At 49.5% G+C, this 23,959-nt stretch overlaps 1 protein-coding gene across 3 annotated transcripts in view; it reads left to right on the top strand.

Annotated features, from left to right (window-relative positions):
- Positions 1-23,959, top strand: part of KCNT1 (potassium sodium-activated channel subfamily T member 1) — a 154,056-nt gene that overhangs the window by 61,074 nt on the left and 69,023 nt on the right. For all 3 annotated transcript variants that reach the window (XM_019475633.2, XM_059715698.1, XM_014603731.3), the window contains exon 2: positions 22,884-22,963. In XM_019475633.2, the coding sequence (XP_019331178.1) occupies positions 22,884-22,963 (80 nt within the window). The remainder of the gene's footprint in view (positions 1-22,883; positions 22,964-23,959) is intronic.

The raw sequence follows: 23,959 nt of genomic DNA, 5'->3' as shown, positions 1-23,959 counted from the left end.
GATTATTGTGGAAATCACCGTGTCGCAGTAATGGAGCCCCGTTTCCTCGTCACCAGTGTCTGCCATGTTCAGTTCCTGGCGTCGATTCAGTTGAAGACACTGCTCTTTGGGGAGTTTCTTCCTGTTTCTCAGTTGCTAAGGACGTGGCAAAAGACAGCGATATGTGCCGAGCGGTGTGTGCCGATGACAGGGGACTGGGGACTCTTAATCATACCTGGCTTTGGGGCAAAATGCAAGCAAACTGAGTTGTGGAAGTCTGACTGCCACATGGGGTGAGTCCTCGGCGGCAGAAAATCACTTTTTCATTTTAATTTTCCTTCGTTTTCCCTTTGGGCCATTAATTGCACAAAAGCAGCCATTCGGTTTTGGTGACGCTGATTTATTAGGTTGGGGGGTTTTTTGCCTTTGAAATTCTGTAGGAGGTTGATCCAATTTCAGGATTGCCAATCCTTCCCAGCAGGATCCCAGTTGATCTAATGGTGGAGGGAAGCAAGGTGGGACGTGAGGAGGTAGCACCATGTAATGAATGCCTCCGCGTGGGGCTCTGGGGCACAGGAGGTTGATGCAGTAGGGAGGTGAATGTACCGTGGGGCTCAGAGCCCATCTTGGATGGGATGGTTGACCTGAAGAGCTGTCTGGTGGTTTTCCCGGGGAGGAAGACATTTCTGCAGACTTGCCTGCAGGGGAAGGAGGCTGGGGTTAGCAGTTTTCTAGCCTGTGACTTTCTAGAGCCACGTGGTGTTGCAGGATTGAAGCTTTTGCACTGGGCTGGGTCCTGGGCAGTGCCACGGCACCTAGAGATGGTTCCTTGAGACCTAGCATAGGCAACAAGGACATTGTGCTACAGCTTTGGAAATATCCAGTACATGATGGCCTTCAAGTTCCTTGCAATGGATGTTTCTTTGACTCCCGTTCACTCCTGTGCACTCCCTGCATCCCCTCTTCCTGTCATTAACACCATTGTGAACACGCTCACTACTCTTTTCCATTCTGTTACTTATTTGTCTTCCTTTCTCATGCACAATCGAGGTAAAAGAAAATCAAATGCAGATGGGATACCCAAGCAAGTTGAATGCATGTGAGTGCTACTCGTGGAAAACACTATAGCAGCTTTCCAATGCAAATTCTTCCCAACAAACCTGACGTTGCATTATTAAAGTGATGCAGCAGCATAGTTTGCAAAAGAAGGAATAAAAGGAAGCTGCATTTAAACCTGTCTTCCTAGAGGTGAGATGCAGTATTGCTTGGCCTTTAAAAAAAACCCAACAAAACTAACAGGACACCTATTGCAAAGTCCTGTTTGATGGCTAACATCCAGTACGTAGGAAATGGCCTAGGATATCCAGTGCATAGGAGATTATCCTGATTTAGCAGGTATTGGGCCCGGTTCTCTCCCATGTGTTGCCATTGAGGGCAGCGGCATGCCTTTGCATGGGGTCTGTCCATTGTAATGATTGATTTTGTCTGTCTCATGTCTCTCCCCCTCAGTCACTTCCATTCCCCTTGACTGCCCGTGCGGTATACCTGCCGTTCGTCTCACTTGTTACGATGCTTTTGCTCTGTGTCCGTAGGCCGCCCGCAGAAGATTTCAGTATGGACTCCTCGCTCTCGCAGTAAGTTAGCAGCTGCATGAGTTTCTTGGCCGTTCAGGAACTGTGTTTTTAAGAGACTCGTGGTCTTGGTTTCCTTTTTGATTTGTGCTCTTCATTTCTATTCATGTTACTGGGAATTAAGAAATTGAATTAAGAAATTAAGAAGCAAAAGAAACAGATGATGCGCTATTTCCTTCCAACGGTGAATTCTTTGTGCCATCAAGTGTTCACAGCAGTAAGTGCTATAAGGAGCCAATGGTCAGTTTGAATGTTAAAAACCGGCAATGGCTTATTCTGTTTTTAATGTTAGACTTAATTTATTCCTGATAAGTGCTTGGCAACCAGGATGTCTGTACAGTGCTAGCAAATCCTCTTGAAATTAAACCAGTTCCCAGGATAGTGGAAGATGATGGGTCTTGGTGCTCAAGCATTTTTTATGAGTGGGGAGTTGTGGGCAGGGAGGGGAAGGGATGAGTATCCTTGTCAGCAAATTGGCAATTATTCATTAGCAATGAAATCCATACCCAGACTTTAATTAAACAGTCCAGATTCATCAGCAGTAGCAATTATAGGAGCAGGCTCATGATTGTCAATCTCTAATGTTGCAAAACAAATAAGCAAAGCAAAACCCTGCCTGTTTGCTCATTCATTTGCTTCTTCTCTTGTTGCTGTTTTATTAAGATTAAATGTATCCCACCCCAGGCAGCAAGCAGAATCAGTTCGGTAAGGTGAGCTGTTCTCCTAATTATGCTGCTGCATGATGGGACTTGGACATTTTTTTTGTTTTTCTGGTTAAAGTTGAAACTCCCATAATAAGCCTGACAGAGCGAAGGAACAATGCGTGTCACTTGTGCAGGCTTTTATTGCTCTCTTATGGCGCCTGGAAATATTTTTCTGCATGGAGCACTACAGTACGTGCTTGGAGGAATTGGCTGGCACCTGCAGCCCCCGCTGTCGAGTCAGGTCTCACAACTTACCCACGGTCTGGAAGGGCTCAGCCGATGGCACCCCTTCGTCTGAATAGCTGGGCAAGGATGCTGTGGCTGGGACCGTTCTTTTGCAAGCATTTCCTGTACGGCATTTTTTAAAAAGAAAAATCGGTATCGACCCCAACGCTCTACATGAATCCCCGGAGAGCGGGCGCTGCATTTTCTGAGCAGAGCCGTTTTGCGTGCTACCAAACGGCTGTTTTATCCCGCCTCGGTGTTAAGAAAGGGCCGTCACAAATTGTGACTGCATAGCTAGAAGATATTTTTCAAGTAAGGAAAGACCCGGCAAACTCACTCGAAGAATTTCGGTGGACTGGGTCTAGAAACAATCTAATTTATATATTTACATTATTTAAATTTGCATATGTAAAAATTTACACATTTATACAAATATGTAAAAAATTACATTTTTGTCCACCTCCCTGCCCTCCACCCTGGGCACTTCCTCGCCTGCCTCCCTCCGTTCCCAGCTGCGGGCAGGGGTGGTGTGTCCTGCTCGGCCTGGCGTGGGCCCCGGTACCTGCTGCACGGGCAGCGCCTCGCTGGGCATGGCCATGGTGGCGTGAGCGGGATGGGGCACATGGACCCGGCTGCCTCCCTCCTGGGGCTGCCCCACCGCCCAGCTTTAACCCCGCGCGACTGCCGGCAGCAGAACCTGCTCGCCCGGGTAGGCAGACGGGTGTCCGAGCCCACAACAGAGGGCCCACGGCCTGGCAGCCAACCCTTTGTGGCCCCATACCGGGCCACGGCCCAGTAGTTGGGAACCTCTGCCTTGGTATACATAGGGCTTTCTTATACAAGGCATCCTTAAAATGCCTTAAAATGCAGAAGACTGGCATGTGATAGAGGTGGTAAAGCCTATAGTATAAAGTGAAACCAGCTGCTGGTGTGTGGGACATCTCCATATATTAAGGCATCAGTATTTTCTGCGAACAGTGCGAGCTCTCTGCAAACAGAGGGCCTCATGTTAGCAGAACGACTTTGTCATCACATCAGAGAGGGAATTTGTCTCTCGTGGCGGTCAGGAAGCATTAATAAAATGCGTAGAGTGTCATTTATCTTCCCAAAGAGAAACTGAGTTCGAGAGGTGGGCTGCAACAGCTGCTCTCACAATTGCAACGGCACCGCGCTTTCCTGTAAAAGGGACATTGCTGAGTGTAGCAGCAGGAGCCAAATCTCCATTGGCGCTGGTGATCAGGGGTGGCACTGACCCCTGGGAGCAGAGCTAGCGTGAGGCATGTGCTCTGCTGATGCCCACTGGCGTTTTTGCTCCTATTTCCATAGCACGATCCAGAAACCTACCCAGCATGTCCGCCTCCAAGCTCGCAGCCAGCTCGTGTTTCTACATGACAGATCCTGGAGATGAATTCTCAGCTGTTCCCGTCCCTCCTCATACTGATTTCACAATGCTGCTTGCTCTGGCGGTGAGCACGGTGCTTTTATAGTTAGTCATTTTTTCTCTAGTAACATCTAGGACCCGCGGTCCTGGACTCGGTCGTGCTGGATGTTGTATTAACACAGAGCGCAGAGAGGGTCCCTTCCTCATTGTCTTTGTTAAATGCAAGAACCACTTTAAAGGCTTGTCTGCATTGGAACATGCAAGGAAACGAAGCTAAATCAACTGGAGGTGTGAAGGCAATGCACCCACATTAACGTGTTGTCACCCTGGGTGTGGAGGCTCTCATTCAGCTGTAAGGTACCTTAGATAGATGTAGTTCAGAGGGTTAATTTTTCTGAGGACCCTTGTAAGGCAGCTCCTAAGAGGTAAGTTATAGCCTCAGCAAAGACAAAACCCTAGCCTACAGCTGTCTCTGAATCCTACCCAGTGAGCGACCTCCGCTGCTCAGGTACTCTGGGCCTGTCTACACGTGCAGTTAATGCCCAGACAGTTTAATGCACAATGAAATACTGCGCAGTAAGCTTTCCCCAGCAGGACATCTACACATCCTCCTATTGGGAGCAAATTTGCTTCCAAGGGCAGCAGTTCAGTACAGGGTTACTTCAGCCCCGCTGTGCCCTGTACAGCAGCCAGGGGAGCTCCAGGCTCCCCCAGGTGCCAGCCCTGGGCTGACAGGGGGCACCAGTTGGGCCCTGGTTTCCGGGGCAGTGGGGAAGCTGTCATTCCCCTGGGGTAGCCGCCTTCCAGCCCTGTGCCTGATCTGCGGATTGGGGCATGGGGCTGGGAAAGAGTCCCCTCCTCCACAGCTCTTCCTGGGCCCCGGACTCCAATCCTGGGGGGAGCTGGGCGCCGAGCAACACTAGGACCAGGCCCACTGCTCGTGTGGCTAACCAGGAGCAAATTTGCTCTTGGTCAGCATCTACACAAGCACTACTGCACAGTATCTACTGCACAGTTAGTTTAGTATCTGTATTTACATTTTACAAGTTCCGGCTGACTGCATAGTACAGGGGTTTTCAACCTCTTTTAAAGAGTGTACCCCTTCTGGTGGGTACCCCTTCTGGAGTGTACCCCCTTCCAGACAGGGGTGGGGGTGCTGATGGCCGGACAGATGCAAAGCCGGCGGTGCACGGTGGCACGGAGTGGTGAATGGCGGTCGCAGGGGACAGGGACCTTGCAGGTAGTAGCTGCCGCTGCCATTCGCCACTCCATGCCACCACCATGCACCGCTTCCCCGCACTAATATGCATCCCAAGTACCCCCAGGGATACATGTACCCCCAGTTGACAACCCCTGGCATAGTAGACTAATTTACTGCTCAGTATTTTATGAGCACATTTACTTGGTGACACTACTGCAGAGTAATTAGTCTACTGCGCAGTAAAGCATCTCGTGTAGACGCACCTTCTGTGTCCTGCAGTTGTCTCTAGTTCTGCCCTCCTCTGTATCCCATCCTTTTGGTCTTTATTACTAAGGACATTTGTACGCTGATAAAAAAAGAGCCCCAGCTAGTTAGTCTGCAGCTGAAGTCCTATAACCCTTTGTTTATTGCTTCATAATGAGCTCCACCACCACTAAATGCAACGCCGCGGGGAATTATGACTTCATTTAGGGAACGAGCAGCAGTCGGTAGGAGTTGATGAGCTCCTGAACAACAAAGATCCTGTTTTCACGGCAGTGTCCTTCAGAATAAAAAGCAAGAGGCAAGACATGCACAAGGCTCCTCCTAATACCAATCTGACCGGATGACTCGGTCTCCCTAGATATAAAAATCAGGTACCATAAGATCCTAGATACACTTCTATACATTTCTTCAGTAAATGCATGAAATGAAGAAGTTGGATGTGGGTGAGTTGTTCCCAGTTCCTTGTGTTTGTACTCGTTCTATGACTGCGCTCAGCACAAAGTATCTTTGATTTGCGACGGGATATTTGATAGGTGATGAGTCCGTACCTCCACAAGTGCCACCCAGAGCCTAAGCGAGTGGCCAAAGCGATTTCAGATGCTGAAGGAGATACGGCAACAACCTCTGTGGGCTTAAAGTACAGGTAGTCTCCACAGGGCCACTGGTGAAGCAGTCTTGATTAATCCCCAAACAAACCGGTCGTCTTGCCTGACACCCGAGCTGCTGTTAGAAGATGAACGCATCGCTTAAAGCAGCGGCGGGCAATTATTGTGGGCAGAGGGCCGCTTACTGAGTTTCGGCAAGCCATCAAGGGCCACATGACAGGCAGCCCAGGGCAGATTAATATTAATTTTCTAAATTTTTAGGGGCCCCGTGGGCCGGAGAGAATAGCCTGGCGGGCCGCATCCGGCCCCCAGGCCGCATTTTGCCCACCCCTGGCTTAAAGAGAAGGAATGCCCGAGTGAATTGGGGCTGTGTAATGCCTTCTCTGCACGTGAGCCTCCCTGTTATAAATGCCATGTCTGGCCTAGGGGGTGAAATGGGTCCCATTACCATTTAAAACAGGGCTTGGGCACAGGGAGAGGAACAACAGCAGCTGGACTTCCTGCACTTAAAGACATTTGGCCAACTTCAGGCCTGGTTCAAGGAGCTGTGCTTTCATTTTCCCTCCTGTAGCCCCTGATTCACCAGAGCTCATTGCACTGACCTCTCTCCTGGACTCCATTTCCATGCTGGCACGTCCTCCTCTTCCACTCATCCCTGCTCTCCAGATTGCTTGAGGTCTTCACGCAAGCCTTGATCGCCTGCCTGTGGCATGCCTCTATGCCCACGAGGAGGTGCCGTCTGGGTGGGGAAGCTCGGGTGTTTGCACCGGTCTTAAGTCTCTCCTCAGTTCAGTTCATTTTGCGGCATGGGTATGTGTTTAAACACATTCTGGAGATTTAAGGGCATAATTGTTGCAGTGAGAAATGTTCTGCGCTCTTTGACAACCCTCCAGAGGAGCTGAGACGGCGTGAAACCGAAGCTCTTAGCCCCGGCTCGAGCATTCAGGTCGGGTTATTTGCAGCGTGAGATTATTTATGGCGATACAGGCGGCTCTTCCGAGGTTATCGCAAAATAATTTCTCTCTGGGGAACAGAGCGAGCCTATGCATCAAGCCCCATTTTAATTATTTTTAATGTCACAAAATAGAGCCGGCATTGTGTCATTGCCACAGGAAGAGAGATGTGAAACGCCCAATGCACCCGGGTGCTTCAGAGAATTAAAAGCCTCATTCGCTGAGGTTGTGAGCTGGTAAAAAGCAGAGTTGGCAGCAACTAAACCACAGCAAGTCCTTGCGCCTCCTTCTCCAGCCCCGTTGCTCTTTAGCCACGGATGCTAATTCCCACGGGTGGAAGGTGCTTCTGCCTTTGTAATGGCGGTGTAAATCCTGCCGGGAGAGCTGTAGCATTCAGGAGACCTGGAGTAATTTATAAGAGCTCCTCCAAAGTCCACGGGGTCTGGCTGCACAGCTGTCGGTCTTTCTCCTGCCCGGGTCATCCCACCGCACAGCCAACCCTTGGGCCTTTTGCAGTCCTGGGGCTGTGATCCTCTGACTGTCCCCTGCATCTCATTGCAAGGTCAGGGGCTCGGCGCGGTGGAGCCACGGCTGCCTGGGGAGCCCTGGGGCCCGTTTCCATCCTTTTTTTTTTTGAGCCACGTGCAATATAAAACTGAACCACTGCAAGGTAATTTAATCCTACCAGCAAGGTAGTTCCCTCGCTCTGTCCTTCCCACTTATTGGGATAATTTCTTGAGGGCTGTTTGTTGCCAGGGTGGGCAGTCTGCAGCTGAAGCGCACATTTTTGGCCAGCGCACAGACTTTCGCAAGGTTTGCCTTTACGGTTGGAAAATGCAACTGGTAAAGGCTTGCCTGGAAGAGACTGGGGGCTGGCTGTGTGCACCTGTGCGTTGTCTGTCTGCCTGTCTCATCTCCCAGGGCTGTAGGTTGTGGCTGTGTTGGTCTAAGGACACAGGCAGACAAGGTTTGTTGGGTAAATCTGATCTCTTTTATTAGAGCAACTCGAATAGTTGGAAAACTTCTGCTTAGCAAGCTTTGGGGTTTAAATACCCTTTGTCAGGCTGAGGAAGCAATTGCAGTTGGTGTGTCCTTTTCCCCGACATCAGTGATTCTCAACCAGGGTGCCACGGGATCCTTCCAAGGGTGCCCTGGGGTGCCACACAGGGTTAGGACTGTTAGGTGTGCAAGCATGTGTCACAAGATAAACCCAGAGATTTCTAGTAGGAAGCCGTAACATTAAATACATCCTGAGCTGTTGGGGTCTTTCGGAGCCCAACCTGGCTCTAAATATTTCAGCTCATGTTTTCATGCTTCTTGCTCTGTCTCCTTTCTGTCTTTTGCCTTTCCAGCTCTCTGCGTTTCCGTTGTCCTGCCACGCTCCGCACACCCGTCACTCGGTTTCTGTCTCTCCTTTTACGCCAGCTCCTGCAGGGCTTTGCGTTTGCTGGCGGGTGAGACGCTTCACTGAAACCTTCCTACATCCCACCTCCTCTCCTCCCCACCTTTTTTTTTTAACCTTCATTAACTGTAGGACTCTCACAAGCAAAGCGTGTGTGGGCGTATCTGGGAATTGTTCTGCACACGCACGGCCGATACATGGAGATCCCCAAAATTGTGCAGCGTGGCACTGTGTGTATTAAATATGCATAGCACATCTCTGTCATCTGAGTCATTCTGGCCCTTTCTTTCTCCCCTTAGCAGAGGCAGTTGCTCTCAGGAAAGGGAAATGGGATAATGGAAGGAAATCACAAAATCGAAGTAATAGGGATGGCTGGAAGGGGAGGGCAGTGGGGTGAAGATATATGTATCTAGGGACTTTGTGTGGTTTAATTACCAAGATGCCTGAGCCTCTAGCTGGCTTGTTTGATCTTTTATGCAAAACGACTTTGGCATTCGTGCGGGTTCGCCTGGCTTGGTGCCCGTATCCAAAAAAATCACCTGTACAGTTGGCACTGATTAATGCTCTTCACGGCTTTCTCCACAGAAGCCAAGCGATAAATAGGTCAGGAAACAACTGTCATTTTGCCTCGGAAGGGGTCAAGGTAACCTTGGGTGCAGACGGATGTAATAATTATACGAGTATCGAATGATACCGCTATAAGCTATTACAGTGTACCTGTTAAATCTGCTTGCTCCTGTAGCAATACAAGGGGAGCAAAACCGCTGTAACTTTAGCCCTGCTCTTTTCGGGTTAAAGTTGCCGTGATTTAGCTGGCATTTCCCTCTCCCGGAGCACGTGGATGTACCAGTTATAGCGTAACAGTCGAGGTACGCTCCCCAGCCCAGTCCCCTCCTGTCCTTAAGCAGTTGAGTGACAGGTATGTCTCTAGCCCCTTCTCCCCTGCTGAGAGGCATCATTATTTGCACTCATTTTTTGGGGCACATGGGGGATTTCTGATCTCGGGGCAGGTGTCATTCATGAGCATTAAATCTGCATGCTGTTGCTTGGGAGTATTTTGCATTTCCCCTCGTGCCACAGATTGCCAGTGGCTAGGTTAATGCACCAGCTAGAAGTGCTGCACAGCTGTATTTTTAATACTGAGGAATACCCTGATGCCTTATTTCCCTCGCTTAGGGCTGCTCCAGCATCCCACATGGTTATTGCTAACACATCCAAGCATAATATCTTGGCAGATATCCAACCCCATGTGTAGTCTCTCGGGGTTTGCCTCTCTCATTTCCCCCCCGTTGTTACACTGGGATGACGTGAAGCCATCGCTTAGTAGTGATGGGATCAAGGATAAGCCAATATTTCAATGCACCGACCACTCTGCTGGAGTTAGATCAGCATTTCTCAACCCATGGGTTGTGATCCAAAAGTGGGGCGCACGAATATATGGAAGGGGCATGAACCAACTTTAAAAATGGGTTATTTCTGAAAGGAGAAAAGCATGGGAAACCATGGCTTTTCCTTTGCAGGTTGGCAGAGTTTCCCCCATGCCCCCTACACCCTCCCTTGCCCCACACACTGGGGTCTGGGGGTGGGGGGCAGCGGGTCGGGACTGGCCATTGATGTTTACAATTCGGTCCTGGTCCAAAAAGGTTGAGAACTGCTGAGTTAGACCGTATGGATGAAGCTGAGCTACGCTGATCTCCAATACGGCTCCTCCTGTTGAAGAGGAAGGTGGTGGCAGGAACCAAATTGCCCCCAGCTGTGAGCTTGCTTTGAGTGACTGCTCCTGGGGAGTCGTGCTAAGGTCTGAAAACATCTCTGTCCCATCTCGAACAGCCAGGCACTGCCACCGTTCACTTTTGCTATAGCAGGAATCCCTCTCTGACCTGGCAGGAAGAGGATTTTTTCACTTGGAGTTAGAAATCCATCTAAAACCTTGTGAAAGGAAGCCTTCCTGCATCACATGCTGAGCTGCACCTGTCTGCTACCTGTTGAGCTGCACCTGCCAGGTTGTGCGTGTGCATCGAGTGTTGTAGTCTGCAGCGTGGTTGTGCAGCGGGCTTTTGACCGGTGCAGGTGGAACTGGTTTGAAATTCTCCGACAAAGCAGGGAGTCTCATCAGAAACCGCGTCTGCAGAGAATGAGAAATGCCTAATGGAAGGATCTCCAGGCCAGTGACCTGGATTAATCCAGGTTTCTGATGGAAACAGGCCTGGTTTGCTGGTGTGATGCTGTGTTTCAGGGTCCAGCCCGCCATGGACTTTGCAGCGAGCTGGTCCCCTCTGCCGCCCTCCCCCTGCATGGAAAGCCCGGGGAGCTTCGCTGGCTGCTATCAGTGGCTGACTGTGGTGAGGTTGGCCAGGACTTTTTCACTGGAGCTGCTTTTTTGGACAGAAAATACTGCTTTATTAAATGGAAACTGTCTGTGGGACTGTGCCAGATCCAGGAAAAGTTGTATGAGGAAAGATTTCTCATCTCTAGGACAGGAACTGGGTCTGGGAAACAGAAAGCCTCCCGTATCTGGGGGTCAGCGCAGTCATTTGGGGTGTATGAGAAACAGCAATGAAAAGCCTTGAATCGAAATTTCCCAGGTGCCTGTCCAGACCACCGGGCTAGTCTAGGCTGCAGTTCTCTCTTTTTGTTTGGCTTTTGGTGGAAAACCATGACAGATCTTTGTTTCATTTTGATGCAGAATTAAAGGGAGGTGGGGGATGCGATCCTGAAGCTTCAGTGGATGGGAAAACCATTTCCTGCCAAGCTCTTCTGGATACAGAAAGGTGCTGTGCCGCTAACGCTACTCCTTGTCAATAAAGAGCCTTGCTGGCTGGATAATGCAGAGAAATGTCAGTGTTTCGCCAAAGGGAGAGTAAAGCCCTCGGAGTAGAAGAACAACAGCAGCAGCGGCGGTTCTTTGTGTTTGCATCTCAGCTGCTAACCAAGAGTCTTGCATGGCTTTAAAAAAATCAATTCGGCCTCATCAATCTTCTGTGCCGTTGGCCAACATCATTCTCCTTGCTTCACAGAGCGAGTAAAAGGAATCAGACCTCATGACAGAGGTGATATCAGACCACCTAAATTTTTGCCAAAAAAAGTCTTTATTTGAGAAAGAGTGGCGAACGTAACTTGTCCGAGATTGCACAGGAAGCTTGTGGCATCCCGCCCCAGACCCCTCCATTCCCCCTCCCCTTTCTGCTCCAAAGCTGCCACAGAACTTGGCTTGGAAAATGTCAAGAGCTGCATCCCTGGTGCCGCCGCTCCGCTGGTTTATCCGGAATGTATTTACTTTTCCAAATCACCTGAATAGCAGAGGAGATTTGGGCAGCGTCCAAAGCAAGCTGCCATCGTATTAATCCCACTCTGTTGGTTGGTCAGGAGGTTTTTTGGAGCCTTCTAGATTTTCAAAATATCCCCAGCTGTTGTCACATGAAGCAGAGGGGCCAGGGGAGCTAAGGAGGGCTGCATGTGCTGAGCGCCCGGTCAGTCCTGGAGCAAAGCGTGCGGTGGGGTGAGCTTGCAGGGCGACGTAGGAAGTCTGGAGTACCATGTAAGTCTCCTGGAAATGCAGAGTGGGAGGGCTGGGTGGGAGCTCACGTTTGCTGGAGTGTGGTATATTCTTTGCAACCCCCTATTTTCCATCCAGCCTGTCATTACATGAGTGACCTCAGCCTTGCAGCTTTGCGTGCTCTGCATTGCTGCTGTTTCTGTTCATATTCACAACCGGTTTTCACTCCTGCATTTTCTTAGGGAAAAAAAAGGGCTCGAATTCTTGCTTCACACCTCCCTAAATATCTAGGGAAGATACCGTTATATTGCAGAGCTATCCAGCTGCCTTTTTTTCCACGCAGCTTTTGCTTCGTGGCTGAGATTCGAGCTGTGCTTATTTTAGGTCTGTGTTCGACACTTGTTAGAACAAGGTCTGATGTCTTTTTTGGAAGCTCATCACCTTGGAATAAATTACCTCTGCTCCTAGGTTACTAAAGCACAATAAATAACTGCTCTATTGAAATGAAATTGCCCCAGTATGTGGGGCACATAATAATAAAAAAGAATAAAAAATAAAAAGCGAGGGGCTTGTAGCTAAACTGGTATTTTGAGGATTATCAGAGTGGGCCCCTGGGTGGTCCAGGCTGGAAGGCAGCGAGGGTGAATTCCAGGAGATTTCTCCCCAAAATAAAACCTTTGTGGTCTGCTTTCAAATTCTTTTGGAGTGAAAAGGGACATGCCGGTCTTTAGACACATTCACTGCACAAAGCAGGTGGGATGCTGGAGGTTTGCAGAAGAGCAAGTGGGTGGTGGGTTTGGTGGGAGGTCCTTTTCCTGTGGCATGGGAGGGCCGGATCATCGGCTGCCAAACTCAACTGGTGTTGTTGGCTTCTGGGCAATAAGCTGAACAGGAGCCAGCAGCGTGCCCTCGTTGTGAAGAAGACTAATGGCATCCTGGGCTGCATCGGTAGGAGCATTGCCAGCAGGCTGAAAGAAGAGATTATTCCCCTCTGTTCGGCACTGGTGAAGCCACATCTGGAGTCCTGTGTCCAGTTGTGGGTCCCCCACTATGGAAAGGATGTGGACACATTGGAGAGAGTCCAGTGAAAATGGTTTGGAGACTGGGGCCCATGACTTATGAGGAGATGCTGAGAGAATTGGGCTTATTGAGTCTGCAGAAGAGGAGACCAATGGGGATTGAATAGCAGCCTTCACCTCCCTGCAGGGGGTTGCAAAAAGGATGGGGCTGGACTGTGCTCAGTGGGGGCAGATGACAGGACAAGGAGCAACGGGCTCCAGTTGCAGAAGGGGAAGCTGAGGTTGGATATTAGAGAAGACTTTCTCACTAGGAAGGTGGTGAAGCACTGGGACAGGTCACTCACACAGGATGTGGACTCTCCATCCTTGGAGGTTTTGAAGACCCAGCTAGACAAAGCCGTGGCTGGGATGAGCTAGTTGGGGCTGGTCCTGCTTGGAGCAGGGGGTTGGACTAGAGCAAGCCTTTCAACCCTCATTTTCTATGGTGCTATGATCTACATAAAAGTTATTCTTTAAAAAAAAAAAGTCTATGGCAAAGAAATCATAGAGAGGCTGGCAGGCTCTAATGTTTGTGGTAGCCCCACCGTGAGCAATGGGGAGTGTCTACTCACCCAGTGGCTTTCTAGCAGTCTGGTCCACCTGCGTTGTGTTGAGCTTGAAGCGGTGCTAACGGGATGCACAGTAAAGACATCGGGTCATATTCATCCCTAGCAGAGCAGCACTGACTTCTAGGAACGCCTCTTTCTTTGTGAACTGGTGAGACGTGTTTGCCTGCCAGCCACCTCTCACGTTTCCCCCACGTATGGACAGCGAGCTGCAGGTGCATCCTGGTCCTGCCACCATCCGCCAAGGCCAGGGGGGCTGCAGCAGACGCTGTTCCAGCTCTGCACTTGGCCATTACACAAGTACATCTAAATTGGCCTGTCAGACCCCAGCAGATAGACCTCCAGTGCTGAAAGCTTGAGTCTGCAGCTTGGGCACAAGAGGGTATTGCACACAGTGACCAGCGCGTTACACTTTGCACTTAGCAATCCCCACCCCAGCTTGTGACAGCGGATGCTTTTACAAGACAGCTCTCTTCCTTTAGCAAGAGATAGTATGGTGGAGGCAGGTAGTGCAGGCCTTTGCACGGTAATGCGCTGACCTCTCTTTCTCATCTTGGTGGGAACGCGTATTTTCAACATTAGATCCGGGTGCTTGCTGCTTGCTCTATGCATCTGTGGTGCAATGGGTGGCACGAAGCACTTGTAGCCATGCAGCGGGGTTTGACCTGGCTATTTCACACCTACTGCAGCTTTGCCCATGAATCGGGCAATCGTATTCTCACGTGGCGGTGGTGGAGAGCTGGATGAGCAATTAACTGCTCTTCGGCAGCCCCTATATGTCTGAAGAAAGGGGAACGGTTGGGGTGGGGACAACGTCCCATAAGTCATAGATGGCTCCAGAGTGGGCACCCTCCCCACCTGTGATACTTGGCACCGGCCCATCAGTGCCATGCACTTTCTCCCTCCTTTCCGGGAATTGCTGGCCTAGTGCAAGAGGGCTGCTGCTCTAAAAATGCAGCTCCCTGGCTTGTCTCTAAATCCCTGAATGAGGCTCTGCGGTGCCCAGCAAGATTGGCCGGTGTGGTTATTTTAGTTGCAGCATAACGATGTATATGGGGCAGCGTCAGCAAAGGTTACCTGATACCGGCTGGGACGCTATACAGCCGCAGTGGCCCGCGGCAAGGCAAGCTTCCCGAGACATGTGCTTCGGTGTTCCTTGTGCTGCGTGCACATCGGCTGCAGCTGTTGCCTTGGCTGCAGTCCGTGTCGGCCTCTTGAATTGCTCGCCTCCCTCTAGCCAGGGTTACAAGAGGGCATCGAGGCAGGGCCAGTGCTCAGCGTTTGCTGGAAATCAGGCCTCTTTACAGTGTCTCGAATTGGGCATCCAGGAACTGAGACACTTTCAGCCACTGGGACTTTTGGAAAAGGCAGGCCGTGATTCTTTCATTCAGCCCCGTCTTGGGGGCAGGTAGCGACCGAGCAGGAAGGGAAAGGCAGTGCAGCAGTGTGCTGCTTTTTATGGGAACTTGCACAGTTACCCACCGGGGTTTTACCTCGTTTTCTTGGCAAAGCCTCGTACTTGCTGGCAGCCGCGAGCCATTCGTCTCACTTCTCATGCACACCTGGTTGCCAGAGAGGAGCCTGCCGCGGCTGATGGGGCACAGAGCTGCCTTCTTGGATTGTCTTGTGCCCCTTTCGGATAGCTCTGACAGCGGCAGGCTGTTCTTACCGTGGGGCCTTTCCCCACCCCACCGTGTGCCTTCAGACACAATATGCTCCTTTGTTCACTTTAGGATTTATTTATTTTTTGCTACCTTTGACCACATCTATGACCCACTGCATTCTCCCCCTGCCCCCCATGCCCTGTTGTCTAATTATATCAGGAACTGCTGAGGACACCCATGCTAAATCCTCTGCTTCTGATGCACATATGGGAAAGGGATGAGAGGAGGGTAAGAGGGTTTTAACAACTCACCTATTGAATGCTGAATTAAGACTTGTCGGGGCTTGAACAGCTGCTGCAAACTACCTAGGGCTCTGGGGTTTGGTCCGTGAATTTAGAGGGGACGTGGCTGTCTGCATTGTGTGGATCTGACCTCGGGGAATGAGACTGTGCAAAACCTTGGGGTTAGTCTGGTTAGTCTCTGCTTGTTGTTATAAGGAAGCAAATGTAAAGGCAGTGTCTGCCCGGGATATTTTGCCATTTTGGCTTGTTTTAAGAATGCTTGTTTTCATAGTTGCGGCTATCGCTGGTGGATAAACAGTCCAGTTTTTCATGCAGAGAGAGCCCTCTGGTATTCATTTCTTATTCATCAGTGTTTATAGTCATAATGTTTTTTGAAAGTGGTGTGCATTACTATAGATCAGGAAGCCATCTGCCGGTAAACCGTGATTGATATTGCTGCTGGTTTCTTCATTACAAAGGCAAACGTTTCTGTACGACAGGCCGTGCTTTCAGAAGGTGCCGCTTCAATTAGCTGCACTTAATCCTCGGTGGCGCTGATGAATTGCACATCCACCGATCGAGACAATAGCTGAGGGCCAATCCTCACCGTGTTTTGGGACAAATTTAACTACGATAGAGAGCAATTACCTGAAGCGTGCAGTGTAGTGAGTAGTTATGCCCATCTGATTTATTTGTAGAAGATGTGTCCTGACACAGATTAATTATTTCCAAAGCAAGGCTCCTAGAATAATTTATCTCAACGTGCCATAGCCTTTCCTCACAAAGATCTTCATTAATAACTGAAACCTCCTTTTGACGGTGCCGACGTAGACACTTCCACCCCTTGCTTTTCATCCGTGTGCATTGCTGTTTATCAGTCGTCGTTCTCAAAATGCCACTGCCCGTTTTATCTGGAAACATGGGGAGCAATGTCCCAGTTTTCAGTGTTATATTACACCGGGTGAGAGTATAGGTATCTTTTCCAATTTCTAGGCACATGGACAGCCAGCCAGCAGGCAGCATCGTTTTGGGACCAGCGATGCTGGTAGGAAGATTTTGATTTTACCAGCTCTTCTTTTCTCCATTCACCAACTGAAAACTGCCTTCAGTTTCTTGGCTTTTGCTTTCTACAGCTTCAGCCTCTCCAGGTCTGATAGTGGAAGGGTCCTGGAGTGAATAGGGCAGCAAGCATGTCTTGCTCTGGGCATTTCTTCTCTTGCCTTCCATTAGGGCATAAATATTTCTAGCCATCTACTGAAACCCCCTGGGCTGACACCCCGGATCCAGACCGCTTCCTGGATGTTTAATAGAGTCCGTTGCTTCATGCTACAGAATTTCCAGCCCTCCCTGGTGATGGGTTTTATTCGTACTTTCAAATATTGTCTTACCAGTTGCTTGGTTCATAAGCTGTGTCGTTAGTGAGTGATTTCTCCCTTGCAGCAGAACCAGCATAAATGCCAGATGCCCTCCTAGTTCTTGCTAATAGCTCCAGGACTCTATTATATCATTTCTGTTACAGCATCCAGCTTTCTATGCTACATTACCCGTGAGACAACGTCGTGCGCACGCTCCCTGCCAGCATCGTTGGAGTCAGCAGTGAACGTGCGAGCAAGTGAATGAGGTGTTTCTTCTGCAAGTAGCTCAGGAAGCAGCATCTGCTGTCTCACGAGCTTCCTTTTCTCTTTCTCCCACTTTCTACCTGCTTCTCCTGTGGAATCCAGAGAGGTTTCCCAAAGGTGCAGGCTTGATGCAGCTGAACGAGGGCTCTGGAGCTGTTGTTCCCCTTCACCTGGGACGCAGCCTCCTCCAGCAGTAACCGGGCATTGGGCCAGAGACATAGGATTGCGCTTTGCTCTAAACCCAGTGACTGAGATCTGTGCTATCAGCTTTACAGGACAGAGTCCCACTGCAATTGGTGCCAAAGGGTGCCTTGCTAGTGCAGACTACTCATCAGTCCAGTCCCCCATGCTCTCTTCTAGCCGTCTCTCCAAGAACAGCCTTAGGAAGGGTGCTTCTGTGCAACATCCCCAGGAAAGAAGCGTCTTCTAGGGGCTGGCAATGAGATGTTAGCCTCCAGTCGGATGTACTTTCCAATCATACCCCAGACCAATTCATTATATCATTACATCATTTTCTGGGAGCCTGGCAAATTCAGCACTGATTATTTCAACCATGCAGGAGAATTTATCATGGAGCAGCTTCGCCAAGCTCATTGCTTGTCCAGTCCCAAGGTGCCTTTTGCTTCCTGTACGTTAGGCCACGTCGGAGCAGGACATCGGGGTTAAGAACAGCAAATGTCAGCACGTGCTGACAGTGACCCCCCATATCCCCCATCATCTTCCGGAGTTTTGTTAAGAGGGGTTTCTGAAACAACACCGCAGCTTACCGAGTAAATCCTCGCACAACCCTCTGCCTTATGGGCGCAGCGTTCCTGTTTGGGAAGAGCTTGTTTCGATCTCCCTTTCATTAGATCTAGTAGAGCTAATCGATCAGAACTAGTAGTGCTGTTTTCCTTTAAATCACGCTTCTGTCCTGTACGTGCCAAGCACTGAATAGTTGAACAGGGGCAGGCAGTGACATAGGTATGAAGGAATGGGCTAGTGGAAGGGTTAGCATCAGCTGCAGCTCTGGGGTTTGTTTGCCGTGGTCGAGTCCAAGCTTGGGCCTCAGCAGTATTTTGACAATCTCTTGTAAGTAAAAATAGTAATAGTGGCTGACGGACGCCAGCACAACACAGAGAGAAGCAGGGGGACTCGTAATTCATTGCACTCTCGGCTGCTTTGTTAGGGTCCTTAGTAAGAAATGGGCTCCTTTGCTGTTCTAATGCAAAGCTGACACGCGGCTAATTTGCAGAACGATCTGTTTAACGCTGCAATTAGCAGTAGAACTGCAATTATGCCACCTCCGAGGCTGTCATAATACCGAAGAGAGAGTCTGTCAAGAGTCATAGCTATTTTTGTGGTCGTTGAGCTCTGCTTTATGCATGGCCTTAGAGGTCTAAAGAAGGTGGGGTTTCACTTCACAGCTTTTCCAAAGGAAGAAGGACATGGTTGCTCCTCCAAATGTCTCTCTTCCATGGGGTCTGCGGGTAGAGCAGAGGGGCACGGGGTTTGAGTCTGCTGAGGAGCGAATGCAGGATGGCTCAGTTTTGCTTCCAAAATGAACGGTGATGGGGGCCCAGAGTGCCCAGTGTGTGCATGCAGACTTATGAGATATTATGTGAGTTTATCTGTGTCTTTACCCTGCCCCGTGTCTGCATGCAAGCTTCTGACACCTTCCCTGGGTCTACTGTGCCCCGGGTCTGTATACTACCTTACTACCTCGCAATAAATTTGCTGGATTTGTCCCACATCTGTATGCTAGCTCATGAGATATTCCCTGGATTTATCACGCCCCGTGTGTGTATGCAAACGTATGATATATGATATATTCTGTGGATTTATCGTGCCCCATGCCTGCCATTTATGAGCACTAATAGATTATGTATTCATTTAGCATATACAGTGTTGGCATATTGTTCCAGCCATCTTAAGGCAACGTCATCGCCACTGTGAAGAGCTTGAAGGCCACCAGGCAGCACTGTAAATGGACACAAGTCAACCTTGCGGTGTTTGAACTTGTCCGCCAGGACATGTGTTGTCATTGCAGAGGTCCCATTGGTATAGACTTGAGGCACAGTGACCTGGTCTAGTTTGAAACTGGTTGAAAAGTGCCCAATAATGGTGTGGCCAGTTAAATCCTGGTTGACTGACTGTAGGGTCAAGAGATGATGTGGTGATGGATCGGTGCTTGTGCCGGCCATTCTTCATGCCATTGAGTCAGTATGGAAAAGTCAAAGGGTTTTGCAAGGGTGGACCATATGGGACGTCTGGAGGGGAGCTGAGCTACTGGTGGGTGGAAGAAGTCCCAGTTCACTGGTAGCATAGGATTATCCCATAGTCTGGCTACTTCACTGGTGCGGTGGAGGTGAGGGGGAGCATCCAGGTGAAATCACTGCTCTCTTCCCTGTTGTCCCATTCCTTCGGGTGCTTATCAAGTCAGGCACAAGGGATGTCTAAAATAAAAATAGAGTTTACCAAGCTTCATCTTTCAGTGGAGGAGAAGACGGTAGTATTCAGACCTCCCTTATGCCTTGGCTTTGGGTTAGACGCCAGCCTTATTAATGCTGAAACAATACAACCAGCTTTCTTCCTCATCGCATCGGTGCTCTTCGGTACTGGGTTGCCTTCTGTCTTCACGTGGGGAGTGAGAGGCATTGGTGTTTTCTGTTTCTTTTTGTGGATTGGCAGAAACCTCCGTGGAGCTCGTTTCTCCTTATGCTTTAGAAATGCAGGGTGTTGAGGGAGGAGCAGAGGGTGTGGGCTGGACTGGGACCGAGCGAGGAGGAAGCCAGTGGAAAGGGGGTGGACTTGAGCAGAAATGTCTGTCGAGGGTAGGGACGTGGAGCCGAACGGTGTGGGTGGAATAGCGCCGCGTGTAGTCCAGGCCTTTTTAGATGTCTCTTGAAACCCCCCCGCTCAGGGCCACCCAGCAGCAGATGCAGCGTTCAGAAATTCTCCCAGAAGCTCCTTGCGTGCCTTCGCTTTATTGCCTCGGTACCACGAAACTTCAGCGGTCCTGCAAGCCCAGTAAAATTCAGAAATGTTCGGCAGCTCCTGGATTTGGCAGGAATGGTCCATGTGGTATCTTAGCAACAGAAGTCATGTTTCTCTTCGTAGATGGGAACGACGTCTTTTCTTTTTAACGGCTCAGTGTTGCCGAACATGGCTCTGACGTGAGACCGAGTCGTCCGTGTTTCAGGGATGCTGCTGCGGTCCCGCGACGGCTCTTATTCTGCTGCAGCCTAGCTCAACTCTGGCAGTGCAGAAGCAAACCCCGAATCCAGGGTAAATGCACGAGTGGGTGATGGCGGCAGTGGAGATACGGGTCGAGGGATGTTGTGGTGGACCCGAGGTTTTTCTGACAAAGGTTGAACTTTGCAAGATTTACACGAAGTGGAAAGCAAGCCAACAAAACCTTGTCCAGTTTTCCTGGGCTGCAAGTCGCATGTAAAACCAGGCTTTCCCCACCATTCAACGTCGCGCGGGCGTTCACGTGTTATATTTCATGCTGGAAGTCACTGATGTGGGAACTGGGACGTATCGGTGCTCGCGATTCTTGGCTGGAGGTCCGGCCCTATGAGTTCGGTGAGATCCATAAATCATGGACTTCACTCTTCGGGTTTACGCTACCTGGCTATTCAGAGATCTTGCTCAGTTCTTTACCGTCTTTGCAAGCTTGCCCTGGGTTTGGTGTACAACCCGGGGGGATCGCTTGAGGGAAAGCAGTGCTTCATTCATCGTTCCAGAGTCGCGGTCAGGAATATAAGAGGACATTTCAGAGAAAACAAGTGGCTGGTGACCACTAACTAGTTTTGATCTGCTGGGAACATGCGCTGTCTAAACTATGGAAGAGAAATAACCACCTCATGGACAGTGTCAGCTGGGCAGTACATAAAATATATAATAGTGGGTGTGTCTACATGTGCATTTACGCCAGCTCAAATTTACTGCGCAGTAAATTACTGTGCAGTAAGCAGGAGTAGGCTGGCATCTACACGTGCAGGCATTAAAATGCATTAATGCTGTGTGTGGACTGACTTGGGACTAAAGTTAGTCCCAAGGCAGCCCATACACACAGTGTTACTGTGCCGTAAGGCGTCTCCATGTGCGTTACTGCGCAATAACTAATCGGGCGTAAATTTGATACCTGCATGATGCCGGTATCAAATTTACGCTCAAGTTGGCATAAGTCACCATATTTACTGCGCGCATGTAGACGTGTGCCCGTACTGTGCAGTAATTTTGGTTGCTGTGCAGTAAATGCACACATGTAGTCGTGGCCACAGTGAACAAGCCGTGTGGGGATAACACAGAAAGCAGCCAGTTTCATTGGAGATTTACAGGTGGTCCTTGGGCAAGCAATCCCACCGGACAGGGCATTAATTGTATTTCCTCAATGAAATTGCATGCCACTAATAATGCAGAAAATGGACAGTGAATGCGGCAGCTGCTCTGCATCGTTTGGATAATAGTGTAACGGGGGAGAGTCGCTTTTCTGTTCAAACGGTGACAGGTTTCCATCTTGGAGGTCTAAAGCAAAGAGGTCAAGTACCTGTTTTTAAACAGTGTTTGGCTCCCTCGCGCTTATCCTCTTCACAACTGGAGAGTGGCAATTACTGCTCTTTTTAGAGAATAAGATAGCAGCATGTGGTTCCCGGCGAGATAAATAACAGAGCCCGCAGCATTTAGACCCGCATGCCAGCAGCCAGGACACACGCAGGGCCCAATCCTGCAGTCCTTGCATTGGCACATCCTCCCGCACAACCTCGCAATGTGTAACCTGGTGCAATGAGTGAGAGCCCAGGAGCTGTGCAAAGGGCTGGGGACTGGGTTTTGGAGCCCCAGACTGCACACAAGTCTCTTTTCTCAATGATTATGTTCACTTTGTGGTTATAAATGCAGAGGGTGAGACCCTCAGCTGGGTTATGCGGCTCCAACCAGGGCCGGATTAACCCTTTAGTGGGCCCTACTCAATACTGTATATTTATATTACTTTTTTTCCCTCAATAATTATACTATGTAAAATAAGCACAACTGGGCCCCTTCTACACTTAGGGCCTTGGGCATGTGCCTAACTTGCCTATGCATTAATCCAGCTCTGGTTATAACTGCTTGGATCTAGACCAGCCAAGCTAACAGGTTATAGCTCCCACCCCTGCATATGTAAGGGAGGCTTTGTGACTGCCAAATGAATCTATGAATCTAACATCTATGAATCTATAAATGAGCTTATATCTGGGGCTGAAGTTATAGGGCATAGCACAGAGAGTGTCTGCGCGCTTGCTCTGGGTGCCCTGGCTTCTGGGTATTGCTCATGATGCCAACGTCCATCTTCTCTGTCTCACCCCAACAGCTGAATAGCTGCCTCTGGTTCCAGCTGCAGTTGAGGGCAGCTGGAGTCGTTGTCTTGTGCCTCTCTAAATTTGAAGTATGGAGGCAGGGCATTCTTGCAGTGGGGATTTTGTCTTTGCCTCCTGGCCTAGGAAAGCTGGGATGTGTTGTCCCCGGGACCTGGTGAGAGTGCTGATACCTGCAGGGTACCTGGGGTGATCCTTGGTCTTCCATGCTAGAGGAGATCCCATACTATAGAAGAACCGGGGGCTCTCCCAGTTGCAGAGAAAAGGTAAAAGAGGGTTGTGATGGAGTCCTCCAAACCTCATCTAAATAAGACTTTGGGTAAATGCTTGTTGTTACTATGACTGTCCATTTATATCATATTTGCTTGAACTATTAGCAGCCTGCTCTGCACAGTGGTCTAGCGCCCTTCTTTTTCACATCTCTTTCATAGCATGTGTTGTGGGAAGAGCTCTGGGAGAAGGATAGAGACACCACCTGATGGGCTGAGATGCTTTTAGGGGTGGGAGGATGCGGAGAGGACGGCACTGCCGACGGCAGCTCCGATTAATTCAGTCCTGTCTCGATTTCCTCGCAGGGTCCAAGTCGAGTTCTATGTAAATGAGAACACCTTTAAAGAGCGACTCAAGCTGTTCTTCATCAAAAACCAAAGATCAAGTAAGTGTTTGCACCAAAGCTCTCCTTTAAAATCCTTCTTTTCCAGGTAACCAGAATCATGTCTGTCTGTAATGACACGGGGGAGAACAATATGAAACTGTTTAACTCGCTTCAGACTACACCAGTGAATTGTGTTGGTTTTCTTACAGTCTTGCTTTTGCTCTTTCTTTTGTTTGTTCGTCCTTTCTTTAGTCTTTTCTTTCATTCGTTCGTTCTTTCCTTTTTTCTTTAGTCTTTTCATTCGTTCCTTCGTTCTTTCCTTTTTTTTTTTTTGTTTCTGCTGGTTCTCGAATGGAAAACCTGCACCATCTAGTGGTTCCCACTTGCAGTCTTGTGTCCTTGACACGGCCGCTCCCAATGGATCTGTTCTCTGATACCAGGTTTGCGACGTGCTGTTCCTCAGCCTGAGCGATAGCGTTGCTGTATGGTAGCCCCCGTGTCAATGCTACACGTAGCAGCTGCCGGATTAATGAAATTCATCTGTGAAAGCAGATTGGTGTGGGAGTGGGTTTCCTCTCTTTCGGAAGAACAAGGCTCCACAAGGAAGATGGGAAAGCAGGATGTATTTTTGCCATCAGCATCTCAGGCATTTGCATGGCATTCTCTACTACAACGTGCAAGGACAATTTACAGGGGGCCAAATTGTGAGTTATACTGAGCACTATTAATACCTGCCCATACCAGTGGTGCTCAGTGCCTCGGGATCTGCAGGAAGAATGATTGCCCCAATTGCAGTGAGCCAATGCTCTAGCCTGCCCCGAGCTTGGAGGGAAAATTCATATGAAAGGATTCATCACAGTGGTGTCAGTAGTTTAATAAACAGGCTGGAGAGAGACATAGATTCTGGTGAGAGTGACTATTGCAGGGGACAGCTGGGATGCAGGGACATATAGTGCAAGATGAATTCACATGGAGGCAAGGTGCAGAGAAGGGCTATGAGGATGGAAATGAAGAGCCTGTTGTCTGCAAGCCTGCACTGGTTTGGCCTGAATGGGG

Source organism: Alligator mississippiensis, chromosome 12, assembly GCF_030867095.1.
Source record: "Alligator mississippiensis isolate rAllMis1 chromosome 12, rAllMis1, whole genome shotgun sequence".
Classification (NCBI taxonomy): Eukaryota; Metazoa; Chordata; order Crocodylia; family Alligatoridae; genus Alligator; species Alligator mississippiensis.
Note: the sequence above shows the minus strand (reverse complement) of the source record. Positions and strands in the feature narration are given on the sequence as shown.